This window comes from Lagenorhynchus albirostris, chromosome 6 (genome assembly GCF_949774975.1).
Source record: "Lagenorhynchus albirostris chromosome 6, mLagAlb1.1, whole genome shotgun sequence".
NCBI classification, from domain to species: Eukaryota; Metazoa; Chordata; class Mammalia; order Artiodactyla; family Delphinidae; genus Lagenorhynchus; species Lagenorhynchus albirostris.
Window position 1 is genome coordinate 51181284 of NC_083100.1, and position 12731 is coordinate 51194014.

Sequence of the window (12731 nt, forward strand, 5' to 3'; positions counted from 1 at the left end):
GATTTATTTCCTTCCCTGGGCTCTTCCTTATTTACATTTATTGCTTTATTATGAAAAGAGGCTAAATTGAGATAAAATATCAAGATCACACCATCCTTGGAGGAAAAAAATGTAGGAGTTACAATGCTGTAAGCATTCAGAGAAGACATACTGGACATGTCAGAAGAACAATCTCTGGACACTGAAGTAGCAAAGAAATTATGAAGGATGAGAGGAAGAAGATGTTTTTCAGAAGTCCATGAAAAATCTGACTTGTTATACATTAAGAATGGTAATGTAATACTAATAGACCTGCTCTACAAAGCTGTTTTTCAGTCAGCTGCTTTGTTTCGTGTTCAGATTTCCTTTTAAATCGATAGCCCTTGCTTTGCTGTCTTCAATTGAAGGCATTTGCCTTCCAGTAAAACACACACACACACAAAATGGGGGTGGAAATGAGTCAGCCATTTCCTGCCCCAAGATTCAAACCTACTTTGCTTTTCTGAAAACATGATTCAAGCTATCCAACAATAATTTAATTGGCTGTTCTGTAAATTACAGGGCTGACCACCATATAAACACCAGAGAAATCACATGGGTATTCAGTAGTCAGCTATCATTTTTCTGATAATCCTCAGAACTTTCTATTTACATAATTATAAAGCACTATATCACACAGGGTAATAGAAAAGTAAGTCTGTTTTCTATGCAACCTTCAACTTGTGATTTTTTTATGCATAATATATATTGCAAATTTATGACTCATCTATAGAGATGAAAAAATGTGGTCAGCACACCATATCTGAAATATCATAATGTATCTAATGAGAGTTTATAATATCCTCTGGTTTTAAGGGATGTAATCTTGACATAATAAGTCTATTTTATAACTGGTTGAATGATGACCTTTAGGGGGACCAGTGTCAACTAGAGGGAGATATGTGTGCTGCAGGCCTTTCTTTGCCCTGTTCTGTTTGATACGTCTATTACAGATGTGGATAAAAATATCAGAGATAAATTTATATAACCTATGGATGACAAACAATTGAGATAATGGAAAATAAAATAGATGATGGAATTGTGATATGAAATATAACATGATCATGTGACAGTCTAACTCTAAGAAGATGAAAGTCAATTGGAATGATAGCACTGTCTTGCTTTTTGGTTAAGAAAAGACATAATTTTTAAATGAGCTATACATTATAAATAATATGGCTTTAAAGCAGTACATGAAAAAGGCTTGGAAGTTTTGAATTTATGGTAAGCTCACTATTTGTCACCAATGTATGTGGCTGCCAGAGAAAGCTAATACAATTTGGGGTCGCATTAATGGAGTTAAATTATCTGGAATGAAGGAGGTGACAGGCATAATTGAAGTCTCCATTCTCTTCTGGTCAGACCACTCCTTAAATATAATTTGATTTTGAATGATGTACTTCTAGAGTGATATAAGCAAAGTAAAGCTTATTAGGAGATCAGGAGTGAATGTGAAAGGACAGGCATAATTGACATTGAAATGTTTTAACCTGGAAAGAGAGAAATTAGGGGTGAGGCAAGGACCTGATAGATGTCTTGAAATATTCAGATAGTTGTCATTTTTAAATTTATCACAAATAGCAACAAGATATAGAAAAGAATCCATGAATATAAATTTCAATAGAGAAAAGATCTTTCTAATAGACCAGAGAGAAGGTAAACACCCTAAGGAAATGATTCATTCACCATCAGTAGTGTTGGGTACATTTAAAAAAATTATTTAAAAGTATATGTATAAGCACTGCTTATGTCTCAAGCATTGTGTTAAGCCCTGCAGATAAGGTAATAAACAAAATAGACACTGTCACTGCTGCCATGTAGATCACTTCTGGTGTAGTTGGAGAGACAGACACGTAATATATAATTGAATATTGTGATTACTTGCAATGAAAGAACTATAGAGAATGTGTAACTATTAATAGAGAGTTCATAGCTACACATAATTTAGAAGGGAGGGTTAGGGAAAGCTCCTTTCAGGATCTGACCTTTAAGGACAGGGCTTGAATGATAAGTAGGAACTAAGCAAATAAAGAATGAGGACAAGAAGGAGGCAAGGGAGAATATTCTAGATGAAGAATGTATGCAGACTCTTCAGGAAAGAGCTTGTTGCATTTAGAAGCTGGCAGAATGCCACTGTGGCTGGGACCTAGTGGGTAAGGAGAGGAGAGGCATATTGGAGCCACAGGGCAGTACGCTTTCTAAACTTTGCTCTGGAATAGGAATTTTGTCTAAGGGCAGTGAGGAGCTATTGAAGAGTTTTAACCAAGGAAGTGGCATAATCACATCCGGTTTTTAAGAAGTTCACTTTGGGTACAGTATAGAAAACAGATGGGAAGTAGAGGAAAGAGACTGAATGGAGAGTAACCTTTTATAACCTGGCAAAGAAATGAATGTGACTTGAATTGTGATGGTGACATTGGAGATAGAAGAGGGGAAGGTGGGAGAGGAACTAATGGGGCGCAATCCACAAGACCTGGTGCTCTACTAATGAAGAGAGTGAAGGAGAGAGAGAGAGTCCTTGGAGACCCCCAGAACTCAGGAATAAGCACCTTTCTGAGAAGGGGAACATGAAGGACAAATTGATTTGCTGTGGAGATCAGAAGGTCAGTTTTGAACATGCTAATTTTGATCTCATGATCTTTGATTTCCATGAGATTTCATTTCATTTATTCAACCTATGACAAAAGAAAGACATGTTAGATAGATGATTGGATATCTGGAGTCTGGTCAATTTTTAGACTTGCTACAGCAGAATCACCTGGAACTTCTGATTATTTGGCTACAGCCCAAGCCTAATATATTAGAACCTTCAAGAGAACATAGCCAATCTAATACCCTGAGGTTAGATGCAGTGGAAAAAATGGAAGTGATGTTTGATGCATCACTAGATAGTTGTACTAGTTAATCTTTAAACTTGACAACTTTGAATGACTGTAATGTTATGACTATAAAGATGGCAAGACCAAGAACTAATTCTACTATTACTTTCTAAGAGTAAATGTTCTGATCAAGACATGAAGCATCTCTGAAGGAAGAGAGCCATCTCCAGATTCTTCTATTTACATTGCCAAGTTTGTTTCCCACGATGCTGCCATCTTGGCCAGAAACTAACTGTTGGAGGAACCAGGCTCTAGTCAGAGGCAACCACCTAATGGTTCCAGTGGTCCATGAGATAACCTTTCTTAAGAATGCAGCCAAATTGATGCATCATTCTGGATGGTAACTAATTTTCCAAATCAGATTTTCTCTTTGACTGGAGGGGAAGGGAGTGAGAAAAAGAAAAACAGAAGCATACGGATAAGTAAGAACATAAGAGTTAAAGGGGGATCAAGCAGAGAGAGAAGCAAAGAGAAACAGAAGCAGGGTCACAAGTATGACAATTAGTAGAACAAGGTTTAAGGGACATCCTCTTCCCAGCAGATGACAATGTAGCTGGATTCCCCAGTTCATTACAGTCCGTTTATTCAACAAGTTTTTATTGAGCACCTATTATGTGCCAGAAACTGTACTAAGTGCTGGGAATATCAAATGAACAAAACTGTTGTCATGGACCCCTCATTCTAGGTACATAATGATGAGTGCCATGGAAAAAATTAAGGCAGTGTTATGAGGACATGGATAGTGATGGTAGGATGGGCAGTTATCAGGAAATGAAGACCTTTCTGAGGAGGGAACTGAGTCACCTGTGAGGCCACTGGGTAAAGAGCTTCTCAAGCAGAGAAAGTGGAAAGTACAAATGCTCTGATACAGAAGTGTGTTTGAGATGTTTATAAACCGAAAAAGTCCATGACATTGAACCCTGATGAACAAGGGGCAGTGTGAAAGGAGGTAAGATCAGGGAGAAAGGACAGTGCAGCTCATTCAGGGACTTGTAAGCCGTGATTGGATTTTTCATTTTATTCTGAATGCAACAGGAAGTTTTTTAGGATTTTGATCAAGGGGGTGGCATGATCACATTCGTGCGTTAGAGGAATTACTCTGGTTTGTGTGTGGAGACTCAATTGTAGAGGGTCAAGAGCAGAAGCAGGAGAGCAGTAAGGAGGCTACTTCAGCAGCCCAGGCAAGAAACAATGGTGGTTGCACAAGGTAGTAGCAGTGGAAGATACGGAAAATAGAGAAGGGGTACATCTTGAAATTAGCACCAACAGGAGTAGATGATGGATTGGGTAAGGGGGAGCAGTCAAGGATTATGCAAAGGTTTTTGTTCTCAACAGCTGAATAAGATTTATTGAAATGGGGAAAACCCAAAAAAGAACCAATGAGTTTGGTTTTGGACATATTAAATTTGAGAAGTTTCAATGAATGTCATTCATTCAGGTGAAGAAATTTGGTAGCTAGTTAGAAATGGGAGTCTGAGGTTCAGGAGATAAGTTATGGCTGCAGATATGAATTTGGAGGTCATCAGGCTATCAGTCCTGATGGTGTACCTGTTAAAATGGTTTCCTCACTCTATTTCTTACCCCCTACCTACCCATGCACCTTCATAAAGCCTTCATCACAAGAGGTGATCTGGACATGTCTCTGTTTTCTGAGAGCTGGTGGAGCCATAAATACCATAGTAACTGAAAGAGGGAAAAATAAATGAATGTAGGAGCTGGGAGACTAGTCTGTCTGGGCATTTATTGAAATGGCATAGGCAGAATGTAGCATCTCTCTCCTGGGTATAGGCCTGTATATCCAGTAACTCCTCACTACCTAATACAAGAGAAGAAGGAAGGAGTCTAGCTAGTTTGTTTTGTTTTGTTTTACTAATCAGCTACTCACTGGGTCATTCATGAAGCTCTAGTTGGCCATTTGGTCAGAGTGATTTCTTTCAGAACTATTAATCGTATCTGGTGCTACTTTGCTCTCCTAGCAAACATTTTTTACATTCAATAATTGCATGTTCCACTGCAGTCTGAAGAATTATACATTTCAGAGCAGTTGTTATTATTGATTTTGCATTTCAATAACATTTCCTTTCTAATTCATCTTTTTTATGATTGAAGCTTCTTAATGTGCTTACAATGCACCATATGTTACCATTGCTTAATTTTGTCCCAAAATATTCATTTCTAGCTCTAAGGGACAGGTAGACTGAATAAAATATGTGGATTTAGCTCTCTTTACTCTTTTATCAGTAGCAGACGACTTTGCTAAGTATTTACAGGTAATAAATGAGGACCTAAGTGGCTTGTAATTATACCCGAATAGCCTCATGAAAGAATTACTGTGCTTTCTCAAGCCTTTAACTCATGACCAAAAATGATTATCATTGAATGGCCATCTTGGAGGGCTCAACAGTAGTAAGGTTATGGGTAAAAATATACAATATGACTAACTTCCCTAAACGTTAGCATCCCACATTCTTACATTTGAGAGCTAAGTATAAAAACCATGAGCCTTTGGGGCCTTGATTTTAAGATTTTTCCTTTAAAAATAATGCTGTTATTCTCTAAGGACATGAGAACAGTCTTTATTTAGTTAAGCTAACCCAAAATAGAACAGAGGAAATTATTAAATGAGTGAACATGTATCTTTCTTTGGGACCCATTCACGCCAAAACTGATGTGTTTTAAAAGTACAAGATGACTTACAAGAGGGAAAATACCTTCAAAAATGATTACACTGATCTTGAGAAAGGGATGCCTGATAGCCTCAATAATTACCCTGGAATTAACTACAATGCTGATGACTGCATTATTTACTGCAGTCTTATGAACAAGCAAACATTGTATTTTATAGCTGCACAGGACAGAAGTTTATGGAAAGTAGCTATTAATGTGTCCCCTTATGTCCCACCTCTCTTTCAGAGAGAAGCCCCAAATCTAGAGAGCATACAGCATGGAAAATTTCACTCCCAATTTAGACATCTCTCTAGACTCCAGAGGAAGCTGTTCAGCTGGCCTCTCCTGTAGTTGAAACCGAGCTGTACGACAGCATGATGAGTCACTGGGCTAACAGCCCAAGTGCCAGGCTGGAACACGAGCAACTAGATTGGACACACTCTGCCTCATGTCAGGAATACTGTTGTGTGAGAAATAAAAGAAACCTTCTCTGGAATTGATGTTGGTCAAAATTCTGATACACTTAGATGTTCTTTTAGCAGTTCTAATTTGGTGGGGGAGGGGTGGAAATTCTGGGAGAACACCAGAATCTGAGCTAGCATTCTTAGTTGCTATTTCAACAGCTGTTACATGTACAGCTAATAGCTGTTTGACTGGGTTTCTTAGAACTGCTCCTGACACAGGGCAGTGAAGCAACACTTTACTGTATCTGTATCTGTCTGAAATTCAAGACATACTTTGCTTAAGCTAAGGAAAAAAAGGTAATCATCTGCCAACACTTGCAAGAGTAATTAGGGATTCTAGAAAAATCTCTTCAGGGAAAACATGTGAGGAAGGGTAAAAGAAAACTTTTGTCAGTATTTTGGAAAATCTGAATTTCCAGACTGAGATTTTGAGACATCGCTAGTTGTCCCTTCTTCACCTATTTCACTCTTGATGAAACTAGGTTTCAAATAACATATGTTACTGAAAGTCAGTAATGTGACTTTCAGTAAGATAGATCTAGCTTATAAGCAGGTATAAGGCGCCTGAGAACAGCCTGCCTGCCATCCATGAACTCAGCACTCACAACAACCGGAAACAGTACATGAACAGTACCTTTCATGGCGGGTGGTGTGTACACGCTCTGCTTCCTTTGCTTAGGGGATGCATTCTGTGACTGGATAGAGAGAAAAAAGTAATAAGTCTTATATTTGGATAAAAAGTACAATGTCATCAGCCCTTTGAGGGAAATAAACACCTAGTAACATTTGTTTATTTTAAAAAGAAAGAAAGAAAGAGATAGTACTAATCCTTTCCATTTTAGAGAAAAGCATAAGTCCCAGGACAAAATATACTCCAAAAGCTATGTCCATGGTATAATTATATCTGTTCATAGGATTGTCAGTGGTTCTGGAGGGTTAATGAGAGTCCTTGCTAAGTAATATCAGTCTATAATCCTATGGAATTGAGATGTTCAATCTAATAGCTCCATTTCCTTGGAATTACAATGTTGAGGTAATATTCTTTTACATGTTCAAAAGCTCTCTCCTAACAAAACTGCTGCTTAACACTCTTAAGCACACTGGATCAGAATTAATTTATTGAGGCAGAAATTTTTGCACTAAAAATGATACAAATTGGAACAGAGGAACATATTTCAGGGTCAGAACCACAATAATAATACTTAAAGTTTAGATAGAAATAGATATTTATATATGTATAAGGCATTACTTATTATAATAAATTATATATATATGTGGTCTACACCTCGATCAGATTATGTCAAAGACTCCTTTTTAATGGTGTGTCTACTTATATTTCAGTGTGTCAAAGGCAGGAGTTTTAGTGTCTGGAGCAATTATTTTTGCTTTGGAAAGTTCAAGTATAAATAGTTACAAGATACTTTTTGAGGATTGTTCTAGGCTTTCCATGCATATTAGAAAGAACATATGTACAGAGTCTGAAGAAAACTAGAAACTGTTTCATGAAGTTGTAAATAGAGCTTGAGGCATCTTTACTCATATGTACTAAAGCTTAATTGCCCTCAAAGGAGTCATCAAGATGTTGGTATTTAGCTGATGCAAAAACAACCTATTAAAAAGTAAAAAATTCAACCAAATAGTTACCAAATCCATATCAATCAAAGCAAATGGTACAAGCAAATTTCTGCAAAATAGAGTGTTTTGATACCAGTCTATTATGCACAGATGCAGGCAGGGCAACTCTACATTAGTATACGTGTGTGGACGATTGAGCCTTCTGTTGTACCTCTGCTGTATTCTGTCACATTTGGTTGATTTTAAGAAGCATTCACTTCCAGGTTTTCTTATATGTTTATTTCCATATACATATTCAAAGATTAAGTAGAAAATTAATTCTACAGAAAAGTTGGTTTGTTTAGTAACAGTGGTAAAACTTACTAATAAAAATTATATTTATGTAAGAGTTTAGCTTTCAAAGCATTTAACATTTACAATCTCATTAAATTTTTAGAAAAGTCTTGAGAGATACTTTCTGGTATTTTGTTCTTTCTACATTTTCCACTGAGTTTTGCTAGATGCCTACTCATGTGGCCATGGGAATTGAGTATCAAGTCTGCATGAGTCCTACTCAATATTTGTTCCATTTCTGGGCACAAGTTTGCTCATTTTCTTGTATTCTGTGTATCCTATGTTATCAGCTCCCCTAGGCCCCCCGTCCCTGGTTCATATTTTCAATCTGAACTCCTACATGTGTATGTGGAGACTGGCCTCAGGATCTGCTCTTGGCTCCACACACCAGAGGACCCTTAAGAGGTGTCTGTCCCCCACCTTCTTGTTCCAGGGTTCCAACATTGGCTGTCCCAACCTGTGATGGTCATACACAACCAGTCACTACATTGAAATTATCAATACCATATCTTGCCTCTAAAATCAGTAGTTTATTTTAGAAGTTTTTCCAGGGGTTAGTATTTCATAGGTGGAGAATCAAGGGTAACCTAGAGGTGGAGATTTTATGACACCATTTTACTGTTCGTTCAGTAGGGGAAAGCAAATCAAATAGTTTTTACAACACAGTTATATTGATACCATATTTTATATCACATCAGATCAAACTGGTAGTGTTTTTAGTTGGTTGGACACATGTTTATACAGAGTATAAGAAAACTTACTTCTGCTTGTGTGTTGGTCATTCTCTTGTCATCTATTTCTGCAAGAGAAGTAGGTGTAATTATTAGAAAGTTGATATTTTTCCTTGTAATATGCACATTAAATTTTCAATAACATGGAACAGAATGATTTAATAATTGCCTTATGCTTATACAATATCCATGGCTTAGTCTAGTGGCTGAGAGGGCAATGGGAGGCAGAAAGAAATAGTTTCCTTCTGAGATAACCCTCTCCCACAGGTTTAAAAAAGGCAATAAAAAAGCATCCCTCCTGAAATTCCAAATTGCCCAACTTCCAGCAGTCCAGAAGGGGGACCAGAGAAATGCCTCCTAGAACAACTGTTGGCATCATCAACCTCACAGTGCTAAGGCGTAAACAACCTCCTCTCCTCATGGATTTTGCAGCACTGTCTATTAACTGTAGCCTCTGTCAATTTTCCTTAAGTTTGCCAGTAAGCAGAACAAACCTATCTTTCCGCTCAGCCCAATCACTGACTCTAAAAGAGGCACCCTCTTTTCTATATGCCCCTGGAAAGAATCAGTAACTTTATCAGAAATATTTTTTGTAACACTTCTAGGGCAACTTCCACGTAGTCTGTGTAAAAAAAACAGTTGTGAGGAAGGGGAGAAAGGAGGAAGAGGCGCTCACATACTCCCCTTCCACAGAGCGAGGACATTCTGGGCTGGGCTTCTTTCCTACCTCCTCACCTACTTTGCATGGATTTTGCCTCTTGGCTTCTAGACCCAGTTGACCGTTCCTCACTTTTAGGTTAGTCCCACAGCTGAGAGGTTGATGCCATGGTTTAAATACTGAACGAGACATTCATGAAAGAATGTCTAAAAGCGAGTATAATTGTAACTTTGGTTTGTAACTCCGTATTTTGTTCTCTACATAATTTAAGAGGCTAGTGAATTTAAAGAATTATTAGTTTATGTTTTTGGGTACATAATGTATAAGTATGTAATTTTGTGATATAAATAACCATAAGGGGTTGGGACAGGTGTAAAAGAAGAGTGTTTGTATGTTATTGAAGTTAAACTAGTATAAATTCAAATTAAAGTGTTATAAATTTAGGGTTTTAAATGTAGTCCCCATTGTAACTACAAAGAAAACAGCTATAGAATGTACACAAAGGAAATGAGAAAGAAATTTAAACAATTCACTACAAAAAATTAACTAAACATGGGGCTTCCCTGGTGGTCCAGTGGTGAAGAATCTGCCTTCCAATGCAGGGGATGCAGGTACATCCTGGATCGGGGAACTAAGATCCCACATACCATGGGGCAACTAAGCCTGTGCACCACAACTACAAGCACACAAGCCACAACTAGAGAGCCCGGGTGCCACAACTAGAGAGAAGCCTGCATGCCACAATGAAAGATCCCGTGTGTGGCAACTAAGACACGACACAGCCAAAAATAAAATAAATAAATACATATTTTTTAAAAGTAAGCATAAAGGAAGACAGGAATTCAGGAAATGAGGGACAAAAAAAGCTATAAGTCATATAGGAAACAAATAGCAAAATGACAGAAGGAAGTCTTATTAGTTACTTTAAATGTAAACAGATTAAAATCTTCAGAAGACCAAGATTAGCAAAATAGATAAGAACATATGATCCAATATGTACTACCTACAAGAGACTCACTTTAGATCCAAATATACAAATAGGGTAAAAGTCAAAGGTTAGAAAAAACAATTCTATGCAAGTAGAAACCAAAAGAGAGCGGGGTGACTATACTAATATCAGACAAAATAGACTTCAAATCAAAAAAAGTTATGAGACAAAGAAGACATATATTAAGAAAAGTTTCAATACAGAAAGAAGATATATAAAAATTATAAACATTTGTCTACCTAACAACAGACCATCAAAGTATCTGAGGCAAAACTAACAGACCTGAACAGAGAAATAAACTGTTCTGCAGTAATAGTTGGAGACTTCAATACCCCACTCTCAATAATGGGTAGAGCAACCAGAAAGAAGATAAGCAGGGAAACAGAAGACTTAAAAACTTAATAAATCAAATATATCTAATAGACATATATAGAAGATTCTACCAATTACAATCGCACACATAGTCTTCTCAAATGTACATGGGAACTTTTTCCAGGAGAGACCATATGTAAGGCCACAAATTAAGTCTTTTTTTTTTTTTAACATTTTTATTGGAGTATAATTGCTTTACAATGGTGAGTTAGTTCTTGCTTTATAACAAAGTGAATCAGTTATACATATACATATACATATATCCCCATATCTCCTCCCTCTTGCGTCTCCCTCCCTCCCACCCTCCCTATCCAACCTTTCTAGCTGGTCATAAAGCACAGAGCTGATCTCCCTGTGCTATGCGACTGCTTCCCACTAGCTATCTATTTTACATTTGATAGTGTATATATGTCTATATATACATTACCACTCTCTCACTTTGTCCCAGCTTACCCTTCCCCCTCCCCGTATCCTCAAGTCCATTCTCTAGTAGGTCTGTGTCTTTATTCCTGTCTTACCCCTAGGCTCTTCATGACCACTATTTTTTTTTTTTTTTAGATTCCATATATATGTGTTAGCATATGGTATTTGTTTTTCACTTTCTGACTTACTTCACTCTGTATGACAGACTCTAGGTCCATCCACCTCATTACAAATAATTCAGTTAAGTTTCTCTTTACGGCTGAGTAATATTCCACTGTATATATGTGCTACATCTTCTTTATCCATTCATCTGTTGATGGACACTTAGGTTGCTTCCATGTCCTGGCTATTGTAAATAGAGCTGCAATGAACATTGTGGTACATGACTCTTTTTGAATTTTGGTTTTCTCAGGGTATATACCCAGTAGTGGGATTGATGGGTCATATGGTAGTTCTACTTTAAGTTTCTTAAGGAACCTCCATACTGGTCTGCATAGTGGCTGTATCAATTTACATTCCCACCAACAATGTATGAGGGTTCCCCTTTTCTCCACATTCTCTCCAGCATTTATTGTTTGTAGATTTTTTAGTGATGCCCATTCTGACTGGTGTGAGATGATATCTCATTGTAGTTTTGATTTGCATTTCTCTAATGATTAATGACGTTGAGCATTCTTTCATGTGTTTGCTGGCACTCTGTATATCGTCTTTGGAGAAATGTCTGTTTAGGTCTTCTGCCCATTTTTGGATTGGGTTGTTTGTTTATTTGTTATTGAGCTGCATGAGCTGCTTGTAAATTTTGGAGGTTAATCCTTTGTCAGTTGCTTCATTTGCAATTATTTTCTCCCATTCTGAAGGTTGTCTTTTTGTCTTGTTTATGGTTTCCTTTGCTGTGCAAAAGCTTTTAAGTTTCATTAGGTTCCATTGTTTATTTTTGTTTTTATTTCCATTTCTCTAGGGGGTGGGTCAAAAAGGATCTTGCTGCGATTTATGTCATAGAGTGTTCTTCCTATGTTTTCCTCTAAGAGTTTGATGGATTCTGGCCTTACATTTAAGTCTTTAATCCATTTTTAGTTTATTTTTGTGTATGGTGTTAGGGAGTGTTCTAATTTCATTCTTTAACATGTAGCTGTCCAGTTTTCACAACACCATTATTGAAGAGGCTGTCCTTTCTCCACTGTACATTCCTGCCTCCTTTATCAAAGATAAGGTGACCGTATATGAGTGGGTTTATTTCTGGGCCTTCTATGCTGTTCCATTGATCTATATTTCTGTTTTTGTGCCAGTACCATACTGTTTTGATTACTGTAGCTTTGTAGTATAGTCTGAAGTCCAGGAGCCTGATTCCTCCAGATCCATTTTTCTTTCTCGAGATTGCTTTGGCTATTCGGGGTCTTTTATGTTTCCATACAGATTGTGAAATTTTTTGTTCTAGTTCTGTGAAAACTGCCAGTGGTAGTTTGATAGAGATTGCATTGAATCTGTAGATTGCTTTGGGTAGTATAGTCATTTTCATAATGTTGATTTTTCCAATCCAAGAACATGGTATATCTCTTCATCTATTTGTATCATCTTTAATTTCTTTCATCAGTGTCTTATAATTTTCTGCATACAGGTCTTTTG

General features: G+C 37.2%; 1 protein-coding gene across 4 annotated transcripts in view; it reads right to left on the reverse strand.

Moving 5' to 3' along the window:
* The window catches only part of PPP1R1C (protein phosphatase 1 regulatory inhibitor subunit 1C), a 133361-nt gene that overhangs the window by 55165 nt on the left and 65465 nt on the right, over positions 1 to 12731 (reverse strand). For 3 of the 4 annotated variants that reach the window (XM_060152516.1, XM_060152515.1, XM_060152517.1), the window contains exons 3-4: positions 8698 to 8735; positions 6663 to 6723 (exon numbers count right to left, since the gene is read on the reverse strand). In XM_060152516.1, the coding sequence (XP_060008499.1) occupies positions 6663 to 6723; positions 8698 to 8735 (99 nt within the window). Of the gene's footprint in view, positions 1 to 6657; positions 6724 to 8697; positions 8736 to 12731 lie in introns of all 4 variants that reach the window. The other variant, XM_060152519.1, reaches the window with a different exon arrangement.